The sequence below is a fragment of the Ochotona princeps genome, chromosome 20 (genome assembly GCF_030435755.1).
Source record: "Ochotona princeps isolate mOchPri1 chromosome 20, mOchPri1.hap1, whole genome shotgun sequence".
Lineage (NCBI taxonomy): Eukaryota > Metazoa > Chordata > Mammalia > Lagomorpha > Ochotonidae > Ochotona > Ochotona princeps.
Window position 1 is genome coordinate 31947232 of NC_080851.1, and position 20686 is coordinate 31967917.

A 20686-nucleotide genomic window follows, 5' to 3' on the forward strand; every position below is an offset into this window, starting at 1 on the left:
GAAACACTTACTAGAATCCAAAGGATCTGAACCTGGCAGCAAAAAGAAAAGATGCCTAAATGGTGCAGCAGAAGTTAAGTCCCCGTTAGACACAGGCAGGAGAAGAGGCACAGCGTTGGCCATGTTTTACCCAGGAATGAGCAGAACTGTCCTGTGAACTGCTGATGCATTCTGTACCTGGTCTACTCAGAAGAGGCCATAACAAAAGGGACACATGCGCAAGCCAGGAGTGAGGGAATTCCAGGCCTAACGTTGTGAACTGGAGAAGATAATAGGAATGTGCCAGGAGCTGGCCCATCTGAACCTCTCTATTCAGGACTGGGAGTTACACCAACATCTAAAAATCACATTGCCGAGGGTCATCGGTTGACCTCCACATCCTTCCTCCTTGGTCTCCTCTCACTGTGGCTCAAGATCCTAGTGCTGTTCTTGACCTCCACCAAGGGTGGAGTGAAGGGTTTTGAGGAGGGCTGCGAAGGGTTGGTAGAACCCCAGAGGAACAGGGTGGGGAGGCAGGCTGAAATTCCAGACCCTCGGTATTAAACACCTGTTTTTCCCAGCACGAACTTTTTTCATCAAAATCCACCACTAGAGAAAGAACTGTCATTATCAATGCATAGATTGTAAAACCCCATGACTAGGCAGGGTTCTTCTTCTGACACAATCTTGAAGAAAAAAGCAATGAAAGTTGCATTGTTTTCAATAGTCTAACATCACGTACCAATACACAAATATGAAGCCATGTGTACAACTGAATTATTTTAAGTCATATTTTATTCTGTAATTTATGTAAGCCAAGTCCTTAGCTAGCGACACTCAGGGAGTTAGAGCAGAAATGACACTAGGAACCTCAAGTCTGCGTTTCTTCTTCCTTTCACTTAAAGTACAATGGCAAAATGGTCAAAAATCTAGATTTTTAACCTACGGCTGAAATGGACTTTTGGCCTAACTCTTCAACTTAGTCATTTTTCAACTCTTTGGCCCAAGACCAGTAACTTAGCGCTCCTGACCCTTAAACTTTTGGTTTGTAAAAGGAGATAATCATGACAATTCCATGGCACTGCTGTGAAGATAAACTTGACACTGTTTGTTGCAGTGCTTATGGTTAATACATATTCAGTGCTGCTTGTTATGATTCTGGCATTCATGTTGATCTTCTTGAAACTCATGTGAAGAAGTAGAAGAACTCTGGCCCTCATAGTTTGGACATACGCAAGGATACTTCAAACGTTTGCAGAAAGCAGAATTAAAAGATATTTATTTTGGTGCAAAAACTTGAAACTCTTGCATACAGAGTCCAAAAAGTTGACTGCAAATGCATATTATGAAAAGCTATGCATGGATTTCAATTTTCTTTGCACAAAAAGCTCATCTTTTAAAATAAGCTTTACTTACTTTATTTGAAAGGCAGAACATCAGAGAAGGAGGGTGAGAAACAATGGGAGAGAGAGCTTTCACTGCTGATTTACCCTCCCAAATACCTGCATACCTGCAACACTCAGAGCTGGTTCAGATCAAAGTCAGGAACCAAGAACACCATCTGGGTGTCCCACATGGGTGGCAGGCACTAAAGCACGTGACCCATCATCCACTGCCTTCCCAGGTGCATTAGCAGGAAGCTGGATGTGAAGCTGAGAGGCTGAGACTTGAAGTGGCACTTCAAAACAGGATGCCAGTGTTGCAAGCAGAGGCTTAACTCCTGTGCCACAGTGTCATCCCCAAGGTTAAAATTCAATTCTGTGTTTCCATGACTCTTTTGAAGTATTTATATAAATGATCATCTTTTGCCAATTATTTCCCTCATAAATCAGACTCTGGTACCAAGAAGCCCAAATAAAAGCACCATTCAACATTGTTAGTATTGGTTGCTGGAAACAAGGCAGGAAACTGAGAGTTGGATATCTGGTATACCTGATAGAAATGATAACATTCCTCCATAATGGACAGGCAGATGAAGAGGGTGATCCTTTTTAAAGGGGCAGGAAGCATGCTTAGAGGGAGGGCCAAGACATCTTTTGATAAAGGCAGTTTTGGGCTAGTGGCAGGTCTTGTGTACCGGGGGCTTCAAAAGTTGTGGGGAAATGGAATTTGAAGTGTACCTTCCATGAACTGTATGAAGTTCATGGATCTAGAAATGCATAGCTAAGAGAGCCCTTCAAAGTGCTTCCGAGCCTTTGAAACACAGACCTGTAATAACTGAAATAAAGCATTTGTCTAAGGTATTAACTAACCTACAACTACCCCTTAGCTTACACCAGTGACACATGGAGGGGTCACTCCCTTAAGGACATGACTTTATAACTCAGAAGTTGGGGGAAGTTCATGATTGTCCAATTTCCTGATGTCATTAAAACCCCAACATTGCCTGAAATTTCAAGAGAATTCTAACTTATTTTCATAAGGTCCTATGACATGATGTATGTTTAACATTATGACAGCATTTCTTTGCCTAATGAGTCCTCTCTAGATGAGCAATGGCCTCTCGTAAGTAGAGATGACCTCAGTGAGCTGGCAGAACTTCAAAAGAATCAAGCAATTTGGGAAAGACATCATTGTGATTTCTCCTGAAGGAAATAAAAGTTTCTCATTGTCTCCTGTCTCCTCCTCTGGTCTTCAATAAATAAATGAGAGCCATACCTCAGATTAACAGAGAATAGATAGAAAATGACTAATAGAAGCAGATGAGTCTGTGGCAAAGTGAGATGAGGTGAAAGAGTAGTAACACAAGGAAAGGCTGTCAGAATAATTCCAAATCCCGAAGTCTCAAATTCACTGACCAAGAGTTGAACTTACTTTCTTTGCCAACACAATTGCTCTTATAGGTGTTGGTTACATTTTGTAGAGTGTTTGAGAGAGAGAGAGTAATTGATGATTTCTTTCAGTGTTACACATGGGGACCACACAATCTTAGCATAATTTGTTTCATGCATGAAGTGCCTTGGAGCATCGCACTACACACTACACTTACTTATAGTAGAGAGAGAGAGAGAGAGAGACTGTCTGTTGGTTTACTCTGGGTCTGAAACCAGGAGCTAAAAACTTAATCCAGGTCTTCCGTATGGGTAGCAGGAACTGAACTGTTTGACCCAGGATCACTGTCTCCCAGGCCTGCAAGGCAGGAAGCTGAAATTAGGAGCCAGAGCTGGGAATCAGTTCCAGGTACTCCAACAGGGTATACAGACATCCCAAGTGGTGGCCCAACTGCTAATCCAAATGGCGGCCTCATGAAATCTTTTTTTAATTCCAAGGTAAATGCAAGTAGAGGTGGTTTACTCTTTAAAGTTACATTTGGTTTTAGTTTAAAGGGAATCGTATCTTGGTCAAGGAGGTCAACATGAAATACAAAGTGAGGGGTGCAATATCCTATCTGATCAATAGCTCCTATTAGTAACCTATTGACTAAAACAGATATAAACATAAATGTATCTATTTGATCCATAAATATTATTTTAACCACCTACTAGGAACTCATGAGATAAGCAATCAAGTCATTTGGATCTAATAGCTACAATTATTAGGTATTTATTTTGCCATGGTGCACTATGATTTGGAAAATAATCATGGAGACACTAGAATCTCAAGCACTTAGAAAAAAATGTCTGCTGTTTCATTTGTATCAAATTTATTTTGGGTATTTGAGAGGTAGAGCACTAGACTGTAAGAGATGGAGCGAGTCAGAGGGAAAGAGTGACAGGGAGGTTTTCTAGTCATTGCTTCACTTCTCAAATAGCCACGGAAACTAGGGATAGGTCAAGCTGAAGCCAGGAGCCTAGAGCTCCATCTGGGTCCTGCACATGGATGGCAGGGATCTCGCTCTTGGGTCATCTTCTGCTCCTTCCCCAGGCATGTTGACAGGGAGCTGGATCAGAAGCAGAGTAGTGGCTTGGAATTGAACTGATGCTGTGATACGGCACGAGGCATTACAAGCTATGGTTTAATCCATCACGTCGCTGGTTCTGAAAACTTCCATTGTAATGCTTGCAAGTATGTAAAAGAACAGGTGTCACTATCAGAAACAAATGATGCCTTGTGCTGTTGATTTTTACACATTCAGAACTAGCTAATATGGGAAAAGACGTGATTCTTGAGGATTTGCATTCAAGCATATGATTCAAAGGTCTCATCCTCAGGGTACCACCTGAGAGCTCACTGATTTAAGAGGAGATCTTGCACACAGGTAAGCTTCTAAAGGAGTAAGCTTCAGAGCCTCCAAACAGGGGACTCTCATCTTGTCTTCATATTTTCTCTTTCTGGTCTCGTTTGGTTTCTATCTATTGTACTTGGGCCTCAGGCCAAAGACATGTCTTACTATTCCTTAACCAGTGTGTACATATCAATACTAGAGAGCTGGTCTATTTATACAAAGTATACTTCCTTCCCTCACCAACGCCTTTTTAAGGTCCTTTAATTGCCCAGAAAGGAAAGTTCTGATCACTTTTATTTTTTTTTTAAGTGCTACATTTGTAGCTCATGAGAACAGGTGTTGTCAAAGCACTCAGTGTTTTGTTGATCAGCATTTATGGATTGACTTGTTCCATGTGTTCCTGTAGGAGAACGGCTGAACTTGCCATGTTACCCTTGTCCTCCCATCCCTCTGGAGGGCTACTGCTACATTACCATGGTGGTGGACCTGACATAGATGTTGTTCCTTAGGTGGCAGTTTCCATCATTCGGCACCACGATGCCTGCCAGCTTGCTATCAAGCGCCAGATGAGAAGTCTGATCTGTCATCACCAGCAGCAATCTCTTAGCTTCTTTTCGCCATCCAATGTGACTCTTGAAAGAAACATGTAATTAGGCCTTGCACAGTAACATAGATCTGCACTGTGGTCTGTACCTTCAGTAAATGTTCGAGCTGAGAAACTTCTAAGCCAGGCTAGAATGATGCACACGCTGAGAACGCTACTTCATAAACAGCATTTACTGCTGTTTGTACATCCGCTGTTTTCTCACAGTCATTTATCCATCATGCCGGTTCCTGGTCACAGAGTTCTGGGGTTGTCCCAGAGGAAGGCATGAACCAAAGTATAAAGTAAGCCAGTCACACGATGTGAGTGGGACAGCTGACTACTTCTGTTTTTTCCTTGAAGTGAGATGAATAAACAAAGCAATCTTACTGGAGAGGCTTCACCCACAGGCATAAGCAAGCCTTGCCTTTTTAATCTGTGTTAATGTACTCCTCTGATAGTCTAGCTCCCATCTCAAAAACAGGCCTAAGTGTACAACATTGGTGACATGCAAGAGACAGGAGTCTGCATTCCCTTGTTTTCACTCCATAAATGCAAGAGAGACAACAAACATCTGGAGTCCGGCACCCATGCTTCCCAAGGGGAAGCGTCTTACCTCGCAGACCGCAGCCTGTAGCATGGCATCGAAGCCCCCTTCGGGTGTGTCTATGTTGCCAGAGATCTTCTGTCGGTGCACGGCTCTCTCAAATTCTGTGATGTTCTCCGTCAGAGACAGCACATGGATGTACCCGTGGGGAGGCATGCAGTCTAAGTTGTAGTCACTGTATGGGGAAAAATGGAATGCAAAGTCCATTTTGCTTTGCTTCCTGGAAAGTTCCAGAACACCACTAACATGATGTCATTGAGACAAAAATGGAAATAGATTATTTTTTAAATCAGAGAAATTTAACTAAGCACACACTGAACACTTTCAAAGTTAGTGAGGAGTTATTGGTGAATGCTTTCTTGCAAGCTGCAATGCAAGCATAAAGCTTGACATTCAAAAAATGAAGATTATACATGTTTCTTTTTCATTTTTTTAATTAAAAATAATGTATTCATTTTATGATACAGTTCCAAAGGCTCTGTGATCCCATCTCCCCTCACTGATTCCTCCTATTTTATTATAATAATTTAGTCCTTCAGAAAATAGTCCTAAGTCCATCGTTCTGCTATTTAAGTCTATGCAGGGCTATATTCCTGGTTAAATTTTTTAGGGGGAACATGAGAAATTATAGTGGTTCCCTATCACAGGTGATCAGGAAGTAGTTGAGAAAAAAAATCTTTTTTGAGGAATAGTTTTGGCATTTAGCTGAAACGTATTATTGTTCAAATTAAAAATATTTCATTGATTTTATATACATTTTCTATTTATTTATTTATTTATTTATTTATTTATTTATTTATATTTGAAAGGCAGAGAGACAGAGAAACAGAGAGATATCTTCTGATTCATTTAATTCAATGCCCATGGTAGCCAACGATGGGCCAGGCTAAGTAAGACTGAGTGCCTGCAACTCAATCCTCATGGGGAAAGAAAGGACTGAGGTATTTGACCCATTACCTATTGCCTGTCAGCACGTGCATGGGCAAGAAGCTGGAACTGAGCACAGCACTGGGACTCAAGCTCCTGATGCAGGATGCAGGTGCCCTAAATGGGGACAAAGCCCTGTGCCACACTCCCTGATACGGGACACAGGTGACCTGAGTGCCACACTCCCTGATACGGGACACAGGTGACCTGAGTGGGGACTAAGTCCTGTGCCACATGCCCTGATACGGACACAGGTGACCTGAGTGCCACCCTCCTTTATATGGGACACAGGTGACCTGAGTGCCACACTCCTTTATATGGGACACAGGTGACCTGAGTGCCACACTCCCTAATACGAACGAAGGTGACCTGAGTGCCACACTCCCTGATATGGACGAAGGTGACCCGATTGCCACGCTCTCTGATACGGGACACAGGTGAACTGAGTGCCACACGCCCTGATATGGACACAGGCGCCCTGAGTGGGGACTAAGCCCTGTGCCACACGCCCTGCTATGGACACAGGTGACTTGAGTGCCACCCTCCCTGATAAGGGATGGAGGTGACGTAAGTGCTACATTCCCTGCCACCTGATTTTCAAACTGCTGCTTGGTGTGGAACTACTGATGAAGTTATTTTTAAAGATTTCTATCCCAGACCATGAGTCTCCTTATCAGTCATTCAAGGCCAGGAACTGCTGGAATTCCCTGATGGTCTGAAATGAGTCTTGGTATGAAGGAAAAAAAACATCAGCATTGCCTTACCGAATTGGAACATGCATCCGAAGTTGGCTTGGGCCATGCGTGCCAATTGTAAAGTTACTAAAATATTTTATGAAGAAAAATCACACAGATTGTTTCTCTGAAAATTCATCAGCATTATGATAATATTGCAAGAAATTTGCAATTTAAGTTAAGTATTTCTTTCAGAGTGAAACATGAACTAAACAGAAGTAGAATTCCAAAGTGATTTTATAAGAACACTCTAAGAAAATTCTCATCCTTTGACCCACTCTGCATGTGGTAGCTGAGTTTGCTTTCTACTGACGTCCTGAGCAATGCAGTCATACCAAGTCACAATGCAGATATGAGAGTCGGCTGCAGTGTTGGCAAGATAAGTAGTCCAGAATTTGAATTTAGCAAAGTTAGAACAATTGAAAAGGAGAAATGCAGGATTTCCAAAGAGATAATCATATAATCGGCAGCCTATTTGGGGACACCAATATTAGATAGAAGGGCTATTATTATTATTATTGGTGATGAAAACTGAATACCTGATAGCTGGAGCAATATAAAACAAAAACAACAAAAATGATTGATCTGCAGACCATTTTAGAAGTATTCAGATAGGAGCTAACCTCTTCCACAGATTGTTTTAATACTTATGTAATAAGACCACAATATGAAATCTACTCACACCTTTCTGTAAGAAACAAGGTGAGACTTTCGCAGAACATCAGTTTAGCAATGCTCACATCAAGCACAATGTACCTGCACTGGTTGTGAATCCTTTCTGGGTGGATGCTGATGTACGGTGACACAGTTTTATCCACATAGGAGCCAAACCCCAGGCGGAAGTCACGGGAGAAAAAGGCCATTTTTCTTGACAAGTCATTTCCGACAGAGTTTAATTTTTCTATATTATTGTGCATCGATGCAGAGACATCAACCAGGTAGTAAAGATCCACAGGATATTTCTTCAGAGGATGAATTTTCAGCATAAAGTTAGCCTCAGCTCCTAGTTCGAAGAAAGAAAAGAATATCAGGTTGTCTTCATTTTAGGCATCTTGAGATAAGACATCAGCTCATATATCAGCCCTCAGTATCCGGAACAATGATCACCAATTTCTACGTAACAAAACTTGGAATATTCTGGAATATGAAGCATGTGAAGACTATACCAAAGCATTGCTCTCTAAATTGTGCAGTGTGTTTCTTTTAATTCTGTAGGCTAGGCATGAATGATAAAATAGGAAGATCTGAATATGAACAAACAAGGGGTAATGATCTAAACACGAGTTGCTATCAACAGCTAGAAATGCAGAGTGCAAAACAGCCAACAGTAGTGTATGTCAAGAGAGTAGGTGGCTATGTTTGTGCACAAATTTGAGGAAAACCAGAACGCTATTCTAACATCAATGATCTTTTATTGGATATATGATATCTCTATACAGGTATAACACATTTCTATCTGAAAAACTCTGATACTAGAGAATCCATGAAGTCAGTCAAAATAATTAGCATTATTTCATCATGAATTAGTATGATTCTAGCAGGTAGTGAATGTGACTGGGTAGGTACACAGTGGTGTGTGTATACAGGAAGCAGCACTTGCCTAATACTTGCTGGTTGTGTAAAAAATATATATATGTTGAAGAAGAACTATAAGGATGGGGTAGGGACTGGCAAGGACAACACAGCTGGGAGAGAAGAGGGGACCACAAAGAGAAATGTTGAGTCATCTCCCATGGACAGTAATCTGCAATGGTTTTATTTCAGTCCTCTGTCACATGGTGGTTGATACAAGAAGTTGTGTTATCCTCTTAGCAGAGATGGTAGTTGAACTTTTAAAGCACATGGAGAAAAGTTATCTCCTGAAATTAAAACATGCAAATTCTACTTTTTTTTTCAAAAGCAGAAACTCACTCATTATTTGTCCATGGAAATAATTTTGAGTGGAAAATAGGTTTTAAATCAATACCAATTTGTACTCATAACTGTAGGGCTAATCTACTGATGAAGGGAATATCCAAATTTATCCAGTCATAGTTTTACTCTGCATGTTTGTGGAAATAGCAATGTATTTTAAAAAAATGTTTCACACATCAATCATTTTTCATTTGCATTAGCCACATATTCAAAATTGGATGGTTTCACCAAAAATCATAGTGGTTATAGGAGGATGGGGGTTATTCTTTTGTTCTTCATTGGCCTTTGTGTTTCAGAACCTTTGTTGGGTTATACTCCCAGCTTTTCAGCCTGAGACTAGGAGGAGAGCTGGGGTGGGCATAGCTCAGCTCAGCCCTGCTCTCACTTCCTCATTTTTGGGAGCTGGAACACAAGACAGTCTGCATGGATATTCCATAAGCTTTAAGGCTCTTGGTGACAAGACTTCAGCTGAGGAAGTGTTCTGTCAAGAGGCTGGCATTGCAGTGCAGTACGCCAAGCTGATGATGGTGACATTGGTCTTCTGTATCGGAGTGCTGATTTGAGTTCCAATGGCTCTGCTTGAGCCAAGCTCCCTGGGAATGCACCTTGGAACGTCCTTGGGCCCCTGTTACCCACAAGGAAGACACAGATGGAGTCCCAGGTTCATGGCTTCAGCTTGGCCCAGCCCTGGCCATTAGGATCAATTTGGGAGTGAACCAGTGGTCTCTTTTCTCTATCTCATCCTATCTGTCATTCTGTTTCTCAAATAAATCTTTTAAAAATGAAATGAAATCCAGAGGAAATGGAACACAATATGGGACTGCTGCTTCTAAGGGGTAGGGTAGGAGGTTTGAACTTTAAGGTACTTAATAATTAAATACTTAATTTTAAATGCAATCTATTGACTTGGATATATTGCTAAAGGCCTTAGGTATTGGCCCATGGTGTTTTTGTCTAGATGAATCATGGCAGTTTATGGTGGCTCTGTCTAAAGGTGCATGTCTGTCTGTTTTCACTGAGGTATTGCTGTGCATGCATCAGATTTGCAGCCTTTTGTGCAGGGGCCTCGGCAAAGGTGTGAGGTGGTGACCTCAGGGATCTCCAAGCAAAGGCTAGTCACACGGGGAACCTCAGCAGACACTATTCATAATGCAGAAAGCACATAGGAGACTTGACTTGCTCTACCAATGAAGAGGGCTGTATATAAGCTTTCCCAAAGGATCAGAAATTGGGGGTGCAGGCTTGATATTGGATCACATAGATGCTGACCTTGTGAGCATGGACACAGGCCTCAGTATGACAAGCTTTCAGTAAAGAAGCAAAGAGACTGTTTCCATACTCTTCCGTTGCAAGGTCTCTGAACTTCCTGGGAGGTTCTGCTTTTAAATATTCAGCTCAAGGCAGATTCATTCTAGATGGGTACATTACAAATCTCTCACATTACTTGTGAACAAGGAAACAGAAGTGGGTCAAACTTAGATCACCATGTTTTACCCATGAAATCTGAGCTGTTTCCTATAATACGCTCTGAAATCGGCTTTGGATTGGATAGTTTTGTAGGATTGCTTCTCATGGATGAAAGTTTCTTGGGCATTTGTGTCCTACTGCAAAAGGCAGTGGAAATACCTTTCTGTGGCAATGCAGATACTGCGTGCAATGGACAATCCTTCACTCAGTACTGGACTGCTCCCAAGAGAGGGCTCAGAGGGCAGAAGACAGAGATTTTGGTTCTACTGTATTAGAAAGAAACACATCTGGAAATCAGACTTCCCTGTGCTGTCATCATCATGAGGTTGTAAATGTCCTCTGAGAAAGGAGCTATGCTGAGCTGAGCTGTGCCCTAGATGGTACAAACAGGCACAGATGGGCCAGTAAAACAAAGAAGCAAATTTTCATGTAATTGCATAGTGTAACCACTTAAAGACTATCCTGGACAAGATGCAGAGGTATTATTCAGGTTGAGAAATAGAACAGGATATGAAACATGGGTTTACAGAGATCCCGGGAATGATGCAACTGATGAAGTGCAGGGTTGCAGGGTGTTGGCATAAATCTTCACTCCCCACCATTGCTCCCAGAATTGCCACCAGGTCCCAGAACTGTACTTGATACAAGGAGGTGATTGCCTGAGAACCACAGATAAACTGTGCTGATAGAGCAAGGATCTCTGTTCTGGAGGCATAGCACCCTAAGTCTGTCACATACTCAGTGGTTACATCCAATGGCTTTGAACAAAGATCCTGGGATTGCCAGGGAGGTGAGGATCAACCCCCTCATCTGCCTTGACCCTTTTTTTTGCTATCTAGAATGATCGTCTTTGGAATAACGCTCCTTTCTTTGTACACCCAGTTCTCCTCTGGGAAATATATGGTTTGCAAACCCAGTTTAGCAAAGAGTTTGTTAATGTGTCATGATCCATATCCAATACATGTCTTTCATTATTCAATAACTTTCTGGAATATTTCAAGTTTATGGTATTAAAGAGTTATATTCAGCTGAATATATTATATGAATGAGGCTAAACCCAACCTGAGTACACTCTCCAAATATTGTCCATTGTAAGGTACTAAAGCTTCATATTTTAAAGTGAATTTCAATGCCAGTGTTCTTTTTTAAAAATCTCACATTAATGATAGATGCTGTTGTCATGTTAAGGGTTTTTCTGTTGACAAATATTTATGTTTCTGGCATCTGGTATCTTTCGTTATCAGTCTCAAAGAGTAGCCAAGTAATTTCTATAAATTTGTTTCTCTATTTGGGAGGAAGAGAGCCAGAGAGACAGACACCTTCCACCTTCTGGTTCATTCTCTCAGTGCCCACAAGAGTTGGGGCTGGGCCAAGCAGAAGCTGAGTTCCAGGACGCAATCTAGGTGTCCCATACAGGTGACAGAGGCCCAAGTACTCGAGCTCCCCCTCACCTCCCATCCATCTGCTGTGTCCCAGAGTGTTCATAAGCAGGAAGATCGAACTGGGAGGGGACCCAGGCCTGGAACCCAGGCACTCTGACATGAAATGTGGGCGTCCCAAGCAGCATCAGAAGTGAAGCGCTAAGGTCCCCGCCTCCCAACCCCTGCCCGTGAAAGCCTACGTGGTTTTACATAACAAAGAATGAGATGACTCAGGCATTTTCTGATTGCAAATGCTCCCTTCTTAATAGTTTTCTATTTTTGGAGTACAGGTAAATGCGAAGGATCTACTCAGAGATGTGACTTTGCCAACGTCTTTAAACTACTGATTGCTGATTCTGTGGCAATCTTTTTTTCTGGTACTCAGGTCACATGGTTTTACTCATTGTAGTTCTTTTTTTCTCTACACACACCAGTGAATTCTAACCACTAAACATATGTGATGACTGGTTAAGGCCAATTGTGAGGAAAATAGTGTAATCGACTGTAACTTGGGGTTGACCATAACACTTGCTCTTTGGTTTCTTCTTTTTCCTTTAGAGAGGTAGAATCAGGTTGACTTGAATGCCGTACCTCAAACTCACGATTGTTGGCATGTTGAAGGGGTAAAGAGTTGTTAATCCATAGTCCTTCACTTACTATTCATCAAGTCAAAAATTTTCAATGACTTTCTTTGGCATTCCAGAATGTCAGATATGTTTCCCTCCACGTCAGCTCTTTTGGCTTTTCCCTGAATTACTTCTACAGTCTCTTCATTCATCTTTCCCTATGGTCTTGTTTATACTGCAATCGCTGTACCACTGAGCTCATCTTTTTTTTTTAAAGCTCAAAATCGCATGCATCTCTCCCTGCTTAACATCTGTCAGTAGCTCTCCATGCATCAGATCACCGCAGATCAAAGTGACTCCTCCATCCCGACTCAGTCCTCAGCTCCAGCAGGACAACAGTGCTGGGAATTACCCACGTACACGCCACAAATACACACTCCTGTGTCCTGTTTACGTGATCTCTCTGCCTGTGGTATCCTAACCGCCTCTTCTCATCCTGTGTCCGCTTACGTTCTTTCTCTTCCTGTGGTGTCCTAACCATTTCTTTCCATAATTACCACTTGAAGACACTGCTCAGTAATCTGCTCCTCCCCACAGTGGGCCGAGGTTCATGCCCCTATGTTTCCATGACAACTAGATTGTTCCCTGCATTGCAGCGTTTACTATATAATTATGAGATGCCAGAAAGGACATCTTTATCTTTGTGTAGTGGTTAAGAGCTACTACTGGACTAAGTCTATGTAGGAAATTTAGCAGAGTATTTGGTACTTGGTCAATGCATATAGGTTAGTTGTTATTGCCCTGCCACTGTATGAATCTCAGCTACATAAGGGCGTAAACTGTCCTTCATGGTTGTAGCCTCCAAGTTTGGTTCATGTACATCACTCATCAACCTTAAATAACTAAGTTGTGCTTGAAATCCCAGTGGCTCAGGCTTTTAGAGACCCCCACCTGTTAGACAGAACTTCCTACAGCACAAGGAAAAACCTGACAGCTTCCCTAAGAGGGAAAGAGAATTATTGTGCTCTCCCAAATGTTCCAAGAATATTGTATCCTCATCCTTTTGATTCTGGAAGCTCAGATCCTTACTTCCTTCAATGACCTTCCAATGGGAAGAGTTAAGTCTGTGACACAGAGTAAGAAAAGGACCCTGGAGGAAGTTTAGATACCTTATGAGAGCTGTTCCCAGGAACTAGTTAGAATATTCCAAGGAATTGAAAGTTAGCAGGAATGATGTTGTTTTAAAATTTTAATCTATTCTCTGGTTTCCTTCCTGAAAACCCACAACAGCTGGACTAGACCAGGCCAAAAGTCAGGAGCTGAGAACTCAATTCTGTTCTCAATGTGGGTGGCATGGGTCTAAGTGCCATCTCCCACTGCTTCCCACAGTGTGGGTTAGCAGACTCAAACTAAGGCATTTAGATACAGGACTTGGGTTTTAGCCACTGTACCACATGTCCCCCGGATGAATTCTTAAACTACTCAGATAATGATATAAGTAGCTCTGATGCGCTGTCTACCTGATGGACTGTCTAACTGATGGACAGTAGGACAAGATAACTAAAATACGTCTGTATATGATGAAGTTGAGAAACAGAAAGTCAATCTGGAAAACTATAGTGGGGAAGAAAGAGCAGTTAATTTCTATTCATTATAATTAAGCAGGGGAAGAGGAGCCCCACCATACAATACACACATGTGCGTGTGCATGGGTGCACACATACACGTACACAACAGGACTTGCTTAAAACACAAAAGAACAGACACCAAGACATGTTGACAATTCTAGAGAAGCAGAAGTGAGGGGTGTGGGACAGAGATAGGAGGGGGAATGTGCAAGTCTCCATTGTTTTTCAGTGTCGAAATGAAGGTAGAGTTGCAACTGCCTGGGAAACCTTCCATTTTAAATTGAACTATCGTATGTTAAAGGGGCTTCTTGATTTACTGAAGTAAATCAAGCTGGAGACATTTGCCTAAGCTGGTGAAGCACACGTAATAATCTCTGCGATTACTGTGTGATTTGGAATCCAATGCAGATTACTTTCTGTCTCCTTCCTTCCCAAGATTCAATTGCAGTGTCCTGCGAACATCAGCTAAGATAAGTGGTCTACTTTGATTGCTGTTTTTACATGAGGTTGATAGGTAAAACAGATGAAAAACAGTGCAGTTTACTAAGCAACAAGATGAAGAAAAATGTCAATTTATTCAATATTGTTTGAAATATTTGACTTTAAATAGAATCCCACTACCATTGTCTGAGGAATCTACTCAGTTTATGACATGATGAAAAAAAAATCTATGGAAAACATAAAATACTTCATAGATGTTATATTGAAGGTCACAAATTTTATCATTTAAGAGTCAAGGTGATGATCTGTTACCTCAAATTCATTATTAGAGTACACCTGCATTTTATACTTAGATCTGCATGATGCCAAAGCCTTAATATTTTTATGCTCCATAGCAAACAGGACCTCTACAATGTATATCTGTAGTTGATAGAATATACTTCTTTGTGATATGTCCTAATATTAGTATGTCATGGATGGCAAAACTCATTTTAAGATGAATTTATTACCAATGCAATTTAATACATATTTATTATATATATGAGGAATATAAAAGATTTTTCTTCCAGTAAAGATCTCATTGTTATACTGGAAAAAATGATTTGGCCACATTAGAAAATTATGCTAATTCACATAATTCTATTTTTTAGGAACACTGTTACCAAAATACCATTTTTTGTCTGATGATAATCTTCTTGCCACTTGCATTTAAAAAAAAATTATGAATTTTATTTGACAGAGCTGCAGAAGGAGAGAAGGAAGGATGGAAAGGGATCTTTCACGCTCTGGTCCACTTCTCAAGCGTCCGTCGGAGCCAGAAGCTTCATCTGGGTCTCCCAGTTGGCTGGCAGAGGCCTAAACAGGTGGGCCATCTTCTTCTAACACTTTTCCAAGGCCTTTAGCAGGGAGCTGGATTGAAAGCAGAGCAGCCAGGGCATAAGCTGACATCCAAAGTGGATAATGCCAGCATTGAGGACTGCGGCTTTACTTGCCATTCCACACACTGTCTCCTACCACAAGCAGTTTAAAGTTGCTACCTTTTTATTAAGGACTTACTGGCAAGGTGATAGTGACCTTAAAAAATTGTGAAGCCTCCAGAAGCTGTGTAAGATTTATGTGAGAGGGCTCCAAAAAGTTCATGGAAATGTTTACTACAAAAAACCATCTGCCTTGACTCCCAAATGTCCAAGATAAATGTATTTTTAAATCATTTTATAAGTAGTTATTAATGGAGAGGGAGAGCGAGAGGGAGAGAGAGAGAGAGCAAGCTCACCGTGATCTCAGTGGGCCGCAACATCAGGAGCTGAGAACAGAACGCAGGTTTCCCAAAGGTGTGGCACAAAGCCAATCCCATGGGCATTGCTCATGCCTCCCAAGGCCTGCATTAGTGGAAAGCTGAAGTCAGAGCTGGGACCCCAACCCAGGCCATCTGATTTGGGATACCTTGCCAACCCATTTCCCAGAAACACCCTTGAGTTCCAATTAGCCTGGACCTTCTGAACTATCCATAAAGTACAGAGTACATTCCTGCAAAAGCTGAGTGAACACAAAACATTCCTTCTCATGGAAATAGTTAAAACTGATGTCTTCAGAGACTTCTCTTTATTTAAATAAAAGACTATAATCAGAGTAGTTATAACCATTTATAGGAGTTAAATTTCTTATATACTTATATTTAAGTTTCTGTAAGTCCTCCTCTGAGTCAGTTTTAAATTTACATATTTCCTTAGAAAATTGTCAGTGTTATCAAGTTCTAAGCAGCTATAGATTTTTGGTATAATAGTTTCTTAAAGTCTCCTGTTTCAATATTTGCTTCTGTGATTAAGTATACAATTACCTTGTTTCTTCTCTCTTCTTCATCTGATTTGCCAACCATTTATTTTATTAGGCTGTATGGAGAACTAGCCCCTAGATATGTATCTTTTGTTTTTTATTTCTATTTTGCTGTACTCAAACTTGCTTTTGTTTTAAGAATACCTTCCTCTTGGATTTGATATAGCCATTTGTTTTTGCTGTACTCAAAAGTCTAGTTTTGGATGTTTAATCTGTTATTATTCACTCTTCATTAATGATAAAAACATTTAATACTTAGCGTAATTCTGAGAACAATTTCAGTCACATTCCATATAGTTTGATGTGTGCACTTCTTGTTATTATGAGTCTATGATTATAGTTTTGCTTTATTTTTGGTGATGGAATTATTTAAGTTTTTCTTAATTTTACCGATATTTGATCTTTATTATTTTGGATTGATTTCCAATTTTCTGGCCTTGTGCTCAGACATGTTGGCTTTTGAACATATTTTTCACTTCCTAGAATTGAGTTATCTGGCATGCCTGAAATATGATTGTTAGAAGTATTCCATGACCTTTAAAAAATGCCATTTTACATACCAAATTCTATGGGTGAAGTTCTCCACCCCAAAGCTTCTCCTCTTATATTGAGGCCCTAATGACCAACATGACTGTATTTAGAGATGAGCGCTTAAGGGACAGTTTGGTTTACTTGAGACCACGAGGGTAAGATTTTTATCACAAAGTTAGTGCTCTTGTAAGATCAGAAACTGGAGCATTTGCTTGAATCTCTCTCTCTCTCTCTCTCTCTGTCTCTCTCTTTCTCCCCCACATGAGGATATACAGAGAAGTTGACTACCTGCGGACAGGAGGAGAGTCCTTACCAGGACCTGAATCTCCCAGCACCCTCATCTTGGAAACACCAATCTCTTGGGACTTGTAGTTCTTATGGGATTGTAAAACCTACTTTTTCTGCAATTTATACCCACCCCCATCCCTGGCATTTTCTTGAGGCAGTCAAACAAACTAAGATGTCAAGTTTATGGATGATACTTAATTGTTTTATTGTACTTTGTTTACCCACAGTAAGGAGTGTGATTTTAGATTCTCCCATTTTGAAAAAAAAAAAGCATTGAGGGTAAAAGCTGGATTGAGACTGTAGAGGCAGGGTTCTAGAATATTTAAATACAGTTTTCAAAGATGATACTTATATCTTGCTCTTAAACTCATGTGTGAATTGGGGAATAGCTATAGACTCAGGTGAGTCAGGAAACTGAAATGTAATCCAGTGATATGTTTGCTGTACTTCAATGTTAATCAGCCTGAAAGAGGCAAGAGCCTAGACTAAAGCCACGAAGAGCTGTGATAGACACAGGAAAGGCATTGCTGAGAAGATGGAAATGCGGGTTTTACTTATTCTACATTATCATTGCTACATTATCATGTATTTGAATGACAGAGGGACAGAAAAAGATGGGAGATCTACCATCCACTTAACAGAAGGTGTTGGACCACATGGAAACCAGTAGTCAACAACTCAATATGGGTCTCCCACATGAGTAGCAAGGACTGGAGTACATGAACCATTATTGCTGCCTCCCAGGGCATTAAATCCAGGCACTCTTGCAGAGTTCCCAAACAGCAGTTTAACTACTGTGCCAAATGTTCACTTCAGAAACTGCAGATGGTATAAGAAGTCTCAAGAAAAGATCCAAGAAGGGTCTCACAGATGAGAAAGAACCAGGGTAATGGGCTGATTAGAATAACGGGAAGAGATAAACATTAAAGGTGTCTGGGCAATGCTAACATTAACAGTATGTGTGAAAGAGATGCTTATGAAATTACAGCCAAATCTAAGCGCAGAGTCCAGAGAATATGCTGAATTAGAATAAGGTGAACAAAGGCATAAAATATTTGCTTTTCCAACAAATAATTCATTAGTGATTCTAAACAATTTTCTGCAATCAAGGTGGCAAAAGATCTACAGTCTTATTGACCTAACAACTTTTGGTTTTCTGGCTCACTTTCCAGCTGTTGCTCATATATGCCCACACTGGGCAACATCATTATTTACATGGTGAGGAAAGTTTTAGTTGGCAGCTGGAAATAAGGCTTGGGCCAAGAAAGAAGTAGATTTTGTTTTTCTGGTAACCAAATAGCCTATAAGAAATAGCTCAATTGTGGAATGGGGCGGGGGTTGTGACAAGAGTGGTTATTAAAAATAAAAAAAAATTAATGACAGGGTAGCACCACCCAGAATTAAGTTACAATGACTTGAGGGCAATGGCATACTGCCTAAAACCAGATCCATCTAATTGAGTGTATCTGTGTATTTTAACTTGTTGTTCTCTGTGTAATTGTACAATTAGATTCTCTAGCATTACCGGAAAAGAATACTTTCCATGGGCCCATATAACTTCTGTTAAAACATAGGAAATGCTGTAACGGAAGAGGAAACTTGGGAAAAGCAGAGGAGGTGAGGGCCATTACAAAGCTGCCCAAAGAAATTACAATGATCACAGAGTATACTTTTGGGTCCACAAGTTCATTATAAAGCTTACTTCTCATCTCCTGCTAACTCATTAGTCACGGGATGCTGCACACTATGTGACAGCATGCTACTGGCCATCAGAAGCAGGAAAAGTGGAATAAAACCTGTTGCCTTTGTCTCAGTGCTGATGGTGGAGTTGAAACATGAGCATGTCATGGTGTGATCGCATGAAGTGACCAAGGCCCATAGTTCAGGTTTGCATGGTGCCCACGGCCACACCGCTGGCTATAAACATGATCAAGCCAAGAATTCTGAGTTCTTCACTCTGAGCCTATCTTAAGCACCAGCAAATTCAGATGAACTGTCATTTCCAGTTAGGAATCATCAGAGAGCTATCTAAAATCACCAAACCTGGACGCAGCTGAATCGACACTTCTCCTGGTGTCACTTGGGTGTTAATTTCATTCCCACTTGGTATTGTCACACGCACTGATGGGTACTCAATGGAATCCACTGGGCAGCCTTTGCTTTTTAATTTGGAAACGGTATCACAACGCTCACTCCTCAATCCGCCTGAAATGAAATCCTGTTCGAAACAAAGAAAATCAGTGATTTTATTAGTGTAGATCATCTCAGTTTTAAGCACAAGCAAAACAAAACAACAGAACAAATATTGCAAAGAAGCCAAACTACAATAGAGAGCACATTATGCCGCTATTCAAAATAGCACATTATTTACAATAAGAATCCTGATAAATTTATCTGAAATAGTACTTTAATTTCTAAGTCATTCTTAAAAGGAAGAAATTGCATTATTGGAGAGGATCTTTAAACCAAGCACTTTAAATGTTCCTCACTGATCAACTGTTAAATTATATCAACTTAATCCTTATTTTATGTGACAAAAAACTGATACAAAAGAAAGTAACCCAAATTCAGTGACTCTCACTGTGAGCCTCTGGTATGTTATTATTGCATACTGTTACTCTTTGAATATGAGAACAAGTCCTTAGAAATTACATACCTAATTAAAAATTGCAAACCTCCTAAAATACTGTACCAACAGTCACCCAACTTGTTAAGCATACAACAGTCTGTAAGTAATTCAGGTGTCCAAGGAAGATGCTCATGTTAGACAGAAATAAGATTGCAGTTTAGTTTCTCTTGATTTGCAACTGTATCCAAAAGTTTCACCAACATTCACGATTACATGTTTGATGGCTATTTAGAAGTCTTCCAGGGGCCAGCATGGAGACGTAGTAGATAAAGCTGCCAGTTGTGATGCTGGCATTCCATATAGGCATGGGTTTGGAACTTGGTTCCTCCAATTTTGAACCAGTTCCCTGCTAATGTCCTGGGTAAACCAGCAGAAGTTGACCCAAATGACTGGGCTCCTGACACTCATGTGGAAGATGCAGAAGAAACATCTTGCTTCTAACTTTATGCTGACACAATATTGTCTGTTGTAGCCAACTAGAGAGTGAAGTGGCAAATGGATAATTTGTGTGTGTGTGTGTGTAATTCTTTTGAAAAATAGAAGGCATCCAGTAACATTGGAACAAAAATAAAATTTAATTCATGGTTCAGAAAAGTTGTTACTTTTCATGTAACCATTTCAATTTATTTCCTACAAGTGGCATATATATTAAATGGTATGGAACTATGCTTCATATATCTACACAATGTTCTTTTCATAGGTATGTATACAGACACGATTTTGGTCTGGATTATTTGGGATATTTGCTTTGCCTATATGTGCAATGGTATTCTAGTTAGTGGCTATTTTGAGCTAATATTCAACTTTCCTTCTTTAGTTCAGATTGGCCTTCCAATCAACTAACTGATCAGTCACAAGATGTTGATCGAATACTTACTCAGAAACAATGATTTGTTGGGTTCTGAGAATATAGATTGGAAGAATTTAGAGCTTGTAACATAGATGTCAACAATCATGGGTGAATTTAGTCACT

General features: G+C 40.5%; 1 protein-coding gene across 2 annotated transcripts in view; it reads right to left on the reverse strand.

The window, feature by feature from the left end:
* ITGB8 (integrin subunit beta 8) overlaps positions 1-20686 on the reverse strand; it is an 82708-nt gene that overhangs the window by 26139 nt on the left and 35883 nt on the right. For both annotated transcript variants that reach the window (XM_004582456.3, XM_058678097.1), the window contains exons 3-6: positions 19128-19302; positions 7752-7998; positions 5344-5509; positions 4618-4776 (exon numbers count right to left, since the gene is read on the reverse strand). In XM_004582456.3, coding sequence (XP_004582513.2) covers positions 4618-4776; positions 5344-5509; positions 7752-7998; positions 19128-19302 — 747 coding nt within the window. The remainder of the gene's footprint in view (positions 1-4617; positions 4777-5343; positions 5510-7751; positions 7999-19127; positions 19303-20686) is intronic.